At 44.3% G+C, this 14122-nt stretch overlaps 1 protein-coding gene across 3 annotated transcripts in view; it reads left to right on the top strand.

The window, feature by feature from the left end:
* TPMT (thiopurine S-methyltransferase) overlaps positions 1-14122 on the top strand; it is a 57010-nt gene that overhangs the window by 17504 nt on the left and 25384 nt on the right. For all 3 annotated transcript variants that reach the window (XM_077492255.1, XM_077492257.1, XM_077492256.1), the window contains 4 exons: positions 5877-5969; positions 6476-6608; positions 7128-7180; positions 10978-11052. In XM_077492255.1, coding sequence (XP_077348381.1) covers positions 5877-5969; positions 6476-6608; positions 7128-7180; positions 10978-11052 — 354 coding nt within the window. The remainder of the gene's footprint in view (positions 1-5876; positions 5970-6475; positions 6609-7127; positions 7181-10977; positions 11053-14122) is intronic.

Here is a 14122-nt window from a genome sequence, read left to right as displayed (position 1 = left end):
CAATGGTCTAAACTCCCTTTCTCTTCCCCCTGGGGAAATCAGTGAAATCCTTCCAGTGGTGTCATGGGGGATATTGGGGGGGGGGGGGCAAACTTTCCCGTACTATTCATTCTGTTCCAAATAGATAGTGTTGTTTTCGTCAATGGTGAAGCATAACCCCCTATGTGAAACCGTAATCCAGGGGGCTCCAGCCAGGTTCCTACCTGCTAGTGTTTTCTACAGAGGCACCCAAAGTTTACTAGAAGAGTCATGACACCAGTTCACAATGCGAACCAGAGCCATGGCTCTGTAATAAGTCACTATGTCCCAAAGTCCCACTCCACCCTCTCGTTTTGGTCTCCTCAGAATCTCATATGCCAGCTCTAGGGTGTTTATCTCCCCATGCAAAGGTCGTTAAAAAAAAAGCCCTTCATATTTGTTTGAAGAATGTCTGTGGGAGTGTTAAATAAGTCTAAGGATTACACTAATTTTAAGCACATTTACCCTGCCAAACCACGTCAGAGTATGACTTCTCCACTTCTGAAAGTCTTTTAATATAGATACCACCAAGGGTCCATAATTTAGATCATATAGGCGCTTTACATCTGAAGAGATATAAATCCCCAAATAGAATAGGGAATCGAGGCGCTAAACAAAAGGAAAAGATTGTTGCAGAGTATTCCTCATCCTCACAGGCATATGGCTCGGCATCAACACTGATTTCTCAATATTTATTTTAAAATTAGATATAAGGCCAAACCTTTCTATTTCAAACATAAATTCCATCAAAGACTCTTGGGGAGAGGAAAGATACAACAGTAGATCATCTGCGTAAGCCAAGATCTTATGTTCTTATCTTATGTTCCGTTGATCAGATAAATATCCCCTTAATCCTCCTATTTCCCATAATCGTTCGTAGAAAGGGCTCCGGCACCTTAGCAAATAACAATGGGGACAATGGCCTAGTCCCATTCCATATCTCAAAATAATCTGATAATCTGCCATTGACCTTAACCACTTCCCGACCAGCGCACGACGATGTACGTCACCACCGATGGTGCGCGTGCATGCCGGTCGGGACCCCCGTGGTTCTGGCCGTGGGTCCCGCTAACTCGATCGCCGCGGGGATACCCGTGATCGTCTCACGGGGAGGCTTGAACGGGGAGATGCCGATGTAAACAGCATCTCTTCGTTCTGCCTAGCAACAAGTGACACTGATCTCTGCTCCCTGTGATTGGAGCAGAGATCATTGCTCACTAACACACAGCCCAGCCCCCCACAGTTAGTAACACGCCCCTAGGACACACTTAACCCCTACACTGCCACCCCCTGGTTAACCCCTTCACTGCCAGTGTCATTTACACAGGAATCAGTGAATTTGTATAGCACTGATTGCTGTATAAATGACAGTGGTCCCAAAAATGTGTCAAAAATGTCCGATGTGTCCGCCATATGGTCACAGTCACAATAAAAATCGCTGATCGCCGCCATTACTAGTAAGAAAAATTATTAATAAAAATGCCATAAAACTATCCCCTATTTTGTAAACTATAAATTTTGTGCAAACCAATCAATAATCACTTATTGCAATTTTTTTTTACCAAAGATATGTAGAAGAATACATATCGGCCTAAACTGAGGGAAAAAAAGCTTTTTTTACATATTTTTGGGGAATATTTATTATAGCAAAAAGTAAAAAATAATGTGCTTTGTTTTTCAAAATTATCGCTATATTTTTGTTTATAGCGCAAAAAAAACTGCAGGGGTGATCAAATACCACCAAGAGAAAGCTCTATTTGTGAGAAAAAAAGGACGTTGTTTGGGAGCCACGTCGCATGACAGCGCAATTGTCAGTTAAAGCAACGCTGTGTCGAATCGCAAAAAGTGGTCTGGTCTTAAGCCAGCAAAATGGTCCGGTCTGAAAGTGGTTAACTCTTGCTCTAAGATCTGCATATAATGCTGTCACCCACCCCATCATCCGTTCTCTCAGACCCATCTCCCTCAAAACTCTGACTATAAACTCCCACCCACCCTATCAAATGCTTTTTCAGCATCCATTGAAATGACTACACTCTGGGTCTGGTTCAGTCCATTTTTCATCCAATGGAATAAATGCAGGACACGAATAGTATTATTTCTGGTCTCATGGCCCTTCATAAACCCTGTTGACCTGGGTGAATTAATTTAACTATATGGTCTTGTAACCTAAGGGCCAGAATTTTAGCCAGGAGTTTAGTGTCAGAGTTGAGGAGGGAGATGGGTCTATAGCTGGCACAGCACTGATGATCCTTCCCTGATTTCGGGAGAACCGTCACATAAGCCAACAGTGCCTCTGGAGGAAATGGGTTAGAGACTGAAACAGAATTAAGATATTTGCACAGAGGAGCCAACAGGATTGAGGAAAACTTTTTATAATACATATTTGTGAAACCATCTGGTCCCGGGCTTTTACCCAATGGCAAAGCCGCAATCGTTCCTCCCAACTCTTCTATAGAAATAGCTTTTTCCATTTCCGCTAGGGCCGCAGATGGAAAAGCTTGCAGCTCTGAGGCCTCAAGATACTCCTGAATTCTTTCCGCAAGACCACCATGCATCGCCCCCACAGGAACTGAATCTATATTATATAGAGCAGTATTTCTCAACTCCAGTCCTCAATGCGCCCCAACAGGTCATGTTTTCAGGATTTCCCTCAGATGAAACGGCTGTGGTAATTACTAAGGCAGTGAAACTGATCAAATCACCTGTGCAAAATAATGGGAATCCTGAAAACATGACCTGTTGGGCGCCTTGAGGACTGGAGTTGAGAAACACTGATATAGAGGCCCATAAAAGCAGTGAAATTCAGCTGCTATTGCTTGGGTGTCCACTATCTGCTTATCGCCTACCTTTATAGTGTGAACATGGTGTAAATCCTGTTTCTTTAATTGTCTAGCCAATAGTCTTCCACCCTTGTTCCCTTGTTCACAGAAACAGTGGGCAAAATATCTGTGTTTATTTTGAACTTTTTGATCAAGAAGCTGTTTTAAATCTACACGCAGTTTCTCTGGTCTCTGCGCATCCCCAGATTTTAAATGGGCCTTGTGTCTAATTTCAAATTTATGTATTTCCTCTAGGAGCTCAACCATTTCTTTCTGTCTCTCTTTTCTAATGCGTGACCCCATTGAAATGAATTTCCCTCTGATGACAGCCTTATAGGCTTCCCATACCACTTGGTCAGACACCTCCTCTGATGTATTGGTCTCAAAATATAATGCTAATGTGCAGGACAAGGATTCCACCTTCTGTTTATCATCCAAAATAGATTCATTCAATCACCATGTTCTTTCCATGCCCCCAATCAATGCCGGACATATCATTAAACTTATCGGGGCATGGTCTGATATGGTGATTGACTCAATAGTTGATGAATTGACATAATTCAAATAATATTGATCGACCAAAAATATCGATCCTTGAATATACATTATGTGTTTTGGAATAATAGCTGAAATCCCTGTCCCGCTCGTGCAGCTCTCCAACTGTCCACCAAATGCAGAGAGCGAAGGTGATGTTTAACGTGCCTTAAAGCCTTATCAGACACAAAGGTTTTCCCCAAAAAGGTGTCTAAACTGGGGTCCAGGGTAATGTTAAAATCCCCTCCCACCACCAGTAAACCTTCCCTGGAACCTCCCCAAAATGTCCAAAGTTTTGGATAGAAATTTAACAGTATGATTGTTGGGGACATATATAGTAGCGAGGGTATAACACTGACCCTGGATCTTGCCCTTAACAAAAAGAAAGCGGCCTTCACGGTCTGTCGGTACTAAAGGGCATTGTTAATGAATAGCTATTGTAGCTCCTCTGGCCCTAGAGATGGGTGAGGGTGCATGGAACCATTGATTATATGGAAAAAGAGGCATACGAGGGGTTGACCCTCCATGAAATACGTCTCATGCAGAAATACTATCTCTGCCTTCATGTGATGTAGTTCATGCCAGAGGCTCCTCTTACTAATCGAGCAGAGCCCTCTCACATTATATGATACAATCTTCATTCTACCTGTCATTCTCTCACTACTTCTATGAATCTCTTACTATGCTGCTGTGCCTGATCGGTGTCTGTTCCCAGCCTTCTGAACTCTCTCACCTTGGATGCATCTGGTGAGAAAACAAACACACAAAACCATCTAAAACCCATTACCTACTGTGCCACTGTCTATGGCACATCCACCTAAAGGGAGGATGAGTCCGTGCAGAGGTGCGCCACCTGTGCACAGAGTCTCACCTCTGCCTATTGGAAGAAAACATAGTCCCTTATCTCGGGACCGGTCCAATGGGGGAAAGATGGATATAAACATGAACAGAGTACCCCGTGAACCCCGGGCTTCTATTTATACTCTTATAACATTTTTATTTAGTGGTATTTCAGCACATTGCCTCCAATAGCCCCAATGAAGGGGTAAGAAAAGAAAAAATAAGAAATATATTTTTGGGGGAAAGAAGGGAGAGAAAAAAAGGGAAGAAAGGGGGGGAAGAAGAGAGAGCAGAAGGAAAGAAAGCAAAACAGCACCCCCCCCCCCCCCACCTAAAGAATATCCCTCCCCTCCAATCAATTCTAGGCAATCTGCTCCTTCCCTCTAAACCTTTTTAACTTTATCCCCCTACTCAGGCATGTCCTTCTAAGACCAAATAATGGTCCTATCTCTCCACATCAATGTTCCGTCGACCTTTAACTGGCACTGGTTGTTGAAGTGATGGTTTACCATTATTCCGTCTCCAATCCAGAAAGTCCACCAAAGGGAGCTCTAGCACCTCTGCCAAGTGTTGCAAATCATCTTCTTAAATCCCAGTCCACCATTAACTCTGGTTGAGATGCAATTGGTGCATTATTAAGGTCACAATACAAAGGGTTAACATACTGCACCTGCCCTGTAGAGGCTATCTCTGGATTCATCACAAGTCCTTTGATTTTTGCAGATTCAATGCTGGGCTTTGTAGTACCAAAGCTTTCACCTTCCAAGGGTTCAGCCATCCCTCTTGGCATTCCCTCCACCTCCTGAGAGTTCGGATCCCCTCCAGCACGTTCGCTCTCCGGGTCCACAACTTTGCCCATGTGAGCCACAGGGTCTCTCCCTTTTCCAGGTACCGTAACTCCCCTTCCCAAGCCTGACGCTCCTTGGCCCCGTGCAGGGGGGTCACGTCTGGTCCTCCCTTCAGGTCAGGGGAGCCAAACCTCCTTCCCTCCTGGGCCACAATTCTCCCAATTGCGCTCCCTGGATCCACGCTCTGCGCCACATGGTAAGCTCTAAGCCCATTCGCCTGGCTCTTTCCCCCACTGCCGAGCAGGAGTGCAGCTGTGCAGCGGCATGTGGACATGCTGTAACTGGTCAGGAGCCCGCAGAACACCTATCTTCCTGGAGCCTGAGGATTACAGAGCAGCCTGTCTGTTCATGCCATGCCCCCCCCCCCCCCCCCCCAGCATAAAGGGGTTAATAGAGGCAGCATTTATCTTTTTATACTGTTCATTCACTCTGGCATCCACATCAATGTTGCCATTCAATCTGCATGTAAATAAATGAAGCTTCACCAAAGCAACGTCTCTTCTGCCTTAATTCTGGCCATGTTGGAAATGTTTTCGCTCACAAACAGAACATGGCCTGTGTATGCAGTTTTTTTTTTACTTTGGAAGAGATCATGTAAGGATTGAATCGGATGGACAAAGGGCAATAAATGTTTTTTTTTTTGTTTTTTTTTTAAATGTAGTTTTAGACCTTATTACAGCTTTATGCGTTTAACTACATATACATTACAAAGGTCATTCTGGCATGTTGTAGTGTTTTTAAACACAGGATGTAAGTAAGCATTCCCATTTAACTGGTTTAAAGTGTATATTTTAATGGCGTTTATTCTTGCTTTCAGATTATTTGCAGAATTCCTGAATGAAATGAAAAATGGCAGAGAGAAGCTCAACATTTTCTTTCCTTTATGTGGAAAAGCAGTGGATATGAAATGGTATTTCAGTGTATTCCCATTAGACATGTTATAAACAGTCTAATTACTATAACAGTTCTATATTTTGTTCATTACATTAGGAGTATTTGTTGAAAGCCACATAATATATTGCACCAGCTTGTTTTAATCTAGACAGCGGAGAGCCTTACAGGGAAGAATGGAGCCTGTGTGCGTAGATGGTCTCTTGCTAGGGCTCCACTGCTTGCCAAGATGGCACATAGCCAAGGTTCATCTGGTAAGGGAGCTCCAATCACCCTCTTCCTTGGGACCTTAGGGCAGTGTTTAACCTAGTTCTTCTCTTTTACAAAAACTGTCATACAGATGTTGTTAAGTATTCAATTGGATTTTCCACAGGTAAAATTATGAATTTCTTGATACACTGCAACAATAAAACATTAAAAGATATACCCATTGCTTAGAAATGCCCAGTATTTTTGTTTGTATGAAAATGTGTGGGACTATTTTTTTCCAGCACTAGATAATAATAAATCCTTGGTTAATCACAGGTTGGCCGATATGGGACACAACATCGTTGGGGTTGATGTCGCAGAAATAGGATTAAAGGAATTTTTTGAAGAACAAAATGTTCCCTATGTTGAAGAATCAGTAGCAGAGATACCCGGGGCAAAAGTTTTCAAGGTTAGCCCAAATGTATTACTCTATTATTTGGTGACATTGTTTATTTTGTTGCTATTAGTATTATTAGTTTCAGAATAAACCTTATTATGTGTCCCTTGAAAAACAAGAAAACCATTATTCCTTGAAAAAATGATAAAGGTTTCTGCATGGCCTGGCTAGCATCAATATGTAGTATTGCTTTCTGACACTTAGAACATGTCCTATGTTTAATGATTAAACAGACACTTTGTAGAGCGCTGGAAGATTTCTATGAATATTATACAGCTTTATTTCAAATTACAATTTCCAGTTACTGAACTGGGCATCATTATTTCTCATCACTATCTGTTGAGAAATAATCCCATTACTGTTCAGCAGCGTACATTGCAAGTATTGTAGTGAATGTTATTGCATAGCCTTTCATGCTTCTCCTTAGAAGAAAATACAGCAGGCCATTTAGGTTATAGTAGAGGATTCTGTGTAAATTAGATGTCTCCATTTCCTATAGGTTAATTGATGTTTCTGTTTAACTATTTGCAGAGCACTTCTGGAAATATTTCGCTGTACTGCTGTAACCTATATGACATTTCTGCGTAAGTGTGAATTTTATGTTTTTCCCTCAGTCATTATATTTTTGTTGTTACTGTCATGTAGCATTTTAATATTGTAGACATTTTTTTTTAATTGTATAGTACAGGACACAGGCTTCTTTAAAGCGGGGTTCCACCCTAAAGTGAAACTTCCGCTGATCGGAACCCTCCCCCCCTCCGGTGTCACAATTGGCACCTTACAGGGGGGAGGGGGGTGGAGATACCTGTCAAAGACAGGTATTTACACCCACTTCCGGGCATAGACTCCCGTGGGAGTCTATGTCATTTCCTGCCCTGCCGCGCTGTCTGCTGGGACACACACGGGTCCCAGTGACAGCCCGGAGAATTCCTATTGCGCTGCGCGACTCGCGCATGCGCAGTAGGGAACCGAGAAGTGAAGCCGATTCGCTTCACTTCCTGATTCCCTCACCTAGAATGGTGACGGCAGCAGCCGAGAGCCGAGCGATCGATCGGCCTCGGCTGCCGGCATCGCTGGAACCCGGGACAGGTGAGTGTCCATTTATTAAAAGTCAGCAGCTGTAGTATTTATAGCTGCTGGCTTTTAATATTTTTTTTTTTAGGTGGAATCCCTCTTTAATCGTTTTCCGTCCAGCCCATATACATTAACGGCTGGACAGGAGCAGTGCCAATGTGGGTGGACATATTCATATGTCCCCCTGCATCTGCTGCTGAGAGCATGCTGCATCACGATCTGTGTCCACCAGACACAGTGGAACACTGATCACTGCTGTGGGTGGCCCTGCTACCATGGTACCACTAAAGCCAATATGATGGCAATATACAAATACCTTACTGGTGACCCTAGCCTAGGGAAAAAACATTTCAATGGTAGGGAGTTTAAAAAAAACACATGGCCATTTATTGAAACTAGAAGAGAAGCGACTGGCAGTTGTATCAGCAGGGAGTGTCGATGGTTTAAAAAAAAAAAAATATTCGATGGGCATCTAACGATTGCAACATACAGTGATATGGGATTTACTATTGACATAAACACCCACACATTAGAGGCTGAACTGGATTGACTGGTGTCTTTATTCAACCTTACCAATTATGTGACTATATGTAACTATGTATCTAAAGCTGATCATATGTGGCAGTATAAAAGCTTTTAGCAGTTTAGAGTTAATCATTAATATATATAGTATATGGGCCCTAGAATTATTGCTTTCACTCCGACATTTGCATTGATATCTCACACGTGATTGGTTTGCGCAAAAGTTATAGCGTTTACAAAATAGGGATAGTTTTATAGCATTTTTATTAATAATTTTTTATTATTTTTTTTTACTAGTAATGGCGGCGATCTGCGATTTTTATTGTGACTGCGACATTGTGGGGGACCCATCGGACATTTTTGACACATTTTTGGGACCATTGTCATTTATACAGTAATCACTGCTATATAAATGCAGTGATTCCTGTGTAAATGACACTGGCAGTGAAAGGGTTAACCAGTGGGTGGCAGTGTAGGGGTTAAGTGTTCCTAGGGGTGTGTTACTAACTGTGGGGGTTGGACTTTCATTTAGTGTACACTGATCTCTGCTCCAATCACATGGAGCAGAGATCAGCGTCACTAGTTGCTAGGCAGAATGGAGAAATGTTGTTTATACAGCATTTCCTCCATTCGGCCGCTCCGTGAGACGATCGCGGGGATGCCCGCGGCGATCGAGTCCGCGGGTCCCGCGGCCGGACTCACGGGGGTCCCGACCAGCGCGGGAGCGCGCCGCCAGCGGCGCGCTCCCAATGGCAGGGCGGCATCGAATATTGGACGTACCTGTACGCCAATATGCCTGCCCGTGCCATTCTGTCGACGTACATCGTCGTGCGCTGGTCGGGAAGTGGTTAAAGTGCATCTGGAAAGTATTCACAGCGCTTCACTTTTTTCACACTTTGTTATGTTACAGCCTTAGTAAAAAATGAAAAGAAATCACATGTATATAAGCATTCACAGCCTTTGCCAAGACACTGAAAATTGAGCTCAGGTGCATCCTGTTTCCACAGATTATCCTTAACCACTGGCTGCCTGCCAGCCATCATATGACGGCCAGGCTGCACGGCTCTCGTTCTGGGCGGGCGTCATATGACATCCCTCCATTTAAACAGGGAATGCGCTCGATCGTGTGCGCACATCCCTGTTCCTTCAGTGGCGGCGCGTCACGAAGACACCGCTCACTACCGAGGGGGTGTGAACAGCCATTGGGCATGAGTGTTTACCACGCGATCGGCCATGATGAAGTCATGGCCGATCACAGGTGGTACTGCCCCACTTTGCATGGCGCATGCCTGCGATCTCCAGAAGAACAACCATCTCTGCAGCACTCCACCAATCAGGTCTGTATGGTAGAGTGGCCAGATGGAAGCCACTCCTCGGTAAAAGGCACATGACAGCCCACCTGGAGTTTGCCAAAGGGCACCTGAAGGACTCTCAGACCATGAGAAACAAAATTCTTTGATCTGATGAAACAAAGATTGAACTCTTTGGCCTGAATGGCAAGCGTCATGTCTGGAGGAAACCAGGCACCACTTATCACCAGGCCAATACCATCCCTACAGTGAAGCATGGTGGTGGCATCATCATGCTGTAGGGATGTTTTTCAGCAGCAGGAACTGGGATACTAGTCATGATCATGGGAATGATGAATTCAGCAATGTACAGGGACATCCTTGATGAAAACCTGCTCCAGTGTGTTCTGGACCTCAGACTAGGTTGGAGATTCACATTCCTACAGGACAACAACCCTAAGCACACAGCCAAGATAACAAAGGAATGGCTATGGGACAACTCTGTGAATGTCCTTACATGGCCCAACCAGACCCCAGACCTTAACCCGATTGAACATCTCTGGAGAGATCTGAAAATGGCTGTGCATCGATGCCCCCCATCTAACCTTATGGAGCTTGAGAAGTCCTCCGAGGAAGAATGGGAGAAACTGCCCAAAAATAAGTGTGCCAAGCTTGTAGCATCATACTCAAAAATACTTGAGGCTGTAATCAATGCCAAAGGTGCTTCAACAAAGTATTGAGCAAAGGCTGTGAATACTTATGTACATGTGATTATTTTTTGTTTTTTATTTTTAATAAATTTGCAAAGCTTTCAAACAAACTTCTTTCACGTTGTTATTGTGAGGTATTGTTTGTAGAATTTTGTGGAAAATAATGTATTTAATCCATTTTGGAATAAGGCTGTAACATAACAAAATGTGGAAAAAGTGAAGCACTGTGAATACTCTCTGGATGCACTTTACATATGCATGCCAGACCTATGCGCACGTTTGCATTGCATGTGAGCACAGGTGGGACAGTGGTACTTTACATTTATTTTTGTGATAGCTTTAGGCAAGTGACATATACTTTTTGTGGAGACCCCTGGTGTCTCTCCAGCCCTCCAAAGCAACTGTTCAAATCAGGGAAAGGCCGCTCTGAAACCATAAATAACTAAATGCTCGTCACTTTCAACTTTATTCATCATAAAGGAAATCAGGGAATGGATGTCAGGTCCTCTTTATTCCTCTTTCAATTTGACCAAGCCAAGCACAGAAGCAGATCCATGCTGGCGTAGTCTGTTGCGTTCCATAGCTGGCTGTTAAGATAGGGGAAAAAGGGGCAAAGAACTGTTTTTACTGACAAAAAGAAATACAATGATTAGTTTTTGCCCTGTTTACATAGTGGTGCAACAGTATCATGTAATACACAGCAAGAAAACGTTTTCAGTAAAAATAATTCTAAAACTGATATAACTGTGGTTTACTATGATTTTTTTTTTTATGTGTGTTTTTCAGCTCAATCATTGGACGGGTTGATGGCGTATGGGACAGAGGGGCACTGGTTGCTGTTAACCCATGTGACAGGGAACGGTCTGTAATAGTAATAGTTATAAATGTTATATAAAATTGTATTTCTCATTCTTTTTCTTCATGCAATTAGTGTAATTTCTTCTACAGTAGGTAGAGTCACATTACTTACTGGTGATTTTTTTTTTTTTTTATAACTTAAAGTGGTATTAGGCTCTGTTTCTACTACTGCAAGTTTTTGTGCAATTTGTCACATGTGAAGTTGCATGACAAGTCAAAATCCATGTATTTCAATGGTCCCCATTCTAATTGGTGCAGCTCAAGTCGCACCGACTCCAAAAAAAAAGGTTTTTGTACTACTTGTTCTCCCATAGTTCTCACCAGTTGCATTACATTGCATCAAAAATCGCATTGCAAAGTCTCATTATAAATTGGATGACTTTTGGGCCGCAATAGTCGAAACCTAGCCTTATACTCAAAAAACAAAAAATGCAATATGTTGCAGTTTACCAATCCTTAGATGTGATGGCTACTTTAGCTTTACCTTTTTACGCTTTTTTTCCCTTTTTTCCCTATTTCACCTGATGATCTGCCCTTTAACACACTTCCTGTCTGGGGGTGTCTGCATTCTGGACAAAGTAGTAAAGCGGACACCTTTGGACAGTAGCACTGTCAGTCTGGGGTCAGGGTAGTGTTAGACTAGCGGATTTAGGTGGACTTGACCAAGAAATTGAAGCTGAACTTGAACTAACACTTTTTTAACAGTTACATGAAACATTTTTTTTTACCTTTTGGAATAAAGGTTTTACATAAGTGAATAAAAGCTGAGCATTGTAAGCACCCCTGTCAGTTTTTAAATGGTTATCCCAACCCTCTAACTGCTACTTTGTCTGTTAACCACTTGCCACCAAATCACGTACATGTACATGATTGACTTCAAGTGGCTATACTTTTTTTTTTTTTTTTTTAACCAAAGTGAAGTTTATTGAGCATAAAAGAAAAAACATGACATTACAATACTCAAACAAAAATTAGGCGCAACAGGCGCCTCACACCACGAAAAGGGATACACTCCATGTTCGAAGTGACAGGTAGAGAAACACAGCGTAAACAAAAATCATGAATACGGGTAATACATGTATACACATAGTAAAGTGCCCATACAGAGTTGGTAGAGAGGATTGTTGCCACCCCCCAATATACATCATCTACCCAGTGCAGCTAAGGGGAGTATCCAGCCACACATCCCATATTTTATGGAACTTGGCAGGGCACCCTCGGTTGGAATAAATAAGTCTTTTGTAGGGTATAGTCTGATTAACAGCTCTCTTCCACTGCTGGAGCGTCGGGGGGTCTGGTCTGAGCCACAGTCGGGCAATCTGCATTCTAGCCGCGAAAAGAGTCTCTTGTAGAAGTATCCTAAGGTATTTACGTTCGTCCTGAAGGGGGAGAAGGCCGAGGATACACTGTCGTGGGCAAAGTGTGAGGGGGGACCCCATATGGTCGTGCAGGAATTGGATTATTTGAGCCCAATACCTCTGAATGGGGGGACAAGTCCAGATGAGGTGATAGAACGTACTGGCTGGGTCGCCGCAGCGGGGGCATGCAGGATCAAGTCCGGGTTTGTACTTAGCCAACCTTCCCGGGGTGACATAGGAGCGATGGAGTATATACAGGTGAGTCAGCCTATCCGACAGTCTGGGGGAGACCTCCGTCGACACCGACAGCATCTCACCCCAGTGCTCGTCTTCTATCGGTCCAATGTCAGCCTCCCATCTAGGTTTAAGACTATAAGCATGGGCCGTAGCCCGAGGAGTGAGGAGGTGTGCATAAATGGTGGAGGTAAGTTTATACGAATCACTGCCAAGAGCCAGGCTCGCCAGGGGGGTACGCACCAGAATCGGGGGCGCAGTACCAAACTGAGTTTGCAGTGCATGACGGACCTGCAGGTAGCGGAAAAACAGATGGTTCGGGAGGCCAAACTCATCCTTGAGAGCCTGAAAAGTCTTAACACCGTGACTCGCATAAAATTGAGACAGGTATATGACCCCTTTACATATCCATATTTTGTAGTCCGGTATACCCAGCAGCTCCGGGATATCGAGGTTGTCCCAGAGAGGTGTATGTGCATGCGAGGGGGGGGCCCCAGATCTGGACTGCACCACCCGCCACAATCGGCAGTGGTGCGCAATCATAGTGTGCTTATAAGACAGGTAGGGGACAGCTCTATGCCTGCAAAAGAGTATTTGGAAGGGATGCGCAATGACATCTGTAATCACGGCACACACCAGGAGGGAGTACCTTAGTTTGTCATACGTGTTCAAATAATAAAAGTGGGAAAGCTGGGAGGCCAAGTAGTACAGCTCCAGGTCGGGGAGGGCAGCGCCGCCAAGACGAACCGGACACTTGAGGGTCTGCCAGGCCAACTTATGCCTGGAAGAGCCCCATACAAAGGAGTTGAGAATCGATTCCATATCACGGAACAGTCGCGACGGTATATGAAGTGGGGCATGCCAAAAAATGTAAAGGAGTTTAGGGAGTAGAATCATTTTAACGAGACCCAGGCGGCCCATGACCCCGAGGGGGAGCCTGGACCACACCTGGGTCTTCCGTTTCAAAAGGGGGTAAAGGGGCTCAAGGTTGAGGCCAACATAGTCCGCGGGGGAGCGAGAGCAGTGTACACCAAGGTATTTAATGCGGTCCGTACACTCGAGAGGTAATAAGGTCTGCGCCCTAGTGGGGGCTGTGATATCGATGGGGAGAATTTGGGACTTGGACCAATTTATGCGGAGGCCCGAAAAAGCACCAAAGCTGCGAACCACCTCCAAAACCGCCGCCAGGGAGGGGCCAGCGTCCTCCAAATATAGCAACATATCATCCGCATAGAGGCTGATAACCTCCGATAACTGACCCACGCGGAGGCCGCGGATACCCGGGTGCGCTCTGATGGCAATCGCCAGGGGCTCCACCGCCAATGCATACAACATGGGCGAAATGGGGCAGCCCTGTCGCGTGCCCCTCGCCAGGGAAAAAGGGCTGGAGATCTGGCCATTGACAAGAACTCGGGCAGTGGGGGCCTGGTAAAGAAGCTGTATCCAACGCACAAATTTAGGGCCAAAGCCAAAACTGTGCA

Source organism: Lithobates pipiens, unplaced genomic scaffold (genome assembly GCF_037356315.1).
Source record: "Lithobates pipiens isolate NorthernLeopardFrog02 unplaced genomic scaffold, aLitPip1_a1.2 Scaffold_19, whole genome shotgun sequence".
NCBI classification, from domain to species: domain Eukaryota; kingdom Metazoa; phylum Chordata; class Amphibia; order Anura; family Ranidae; genus Lithobates; species Lithobates pipiens.
Note: the sequence above shows the minus strand (reverse complement) of the source record. Positions and strands in the feature narration are given on the sequence as shown.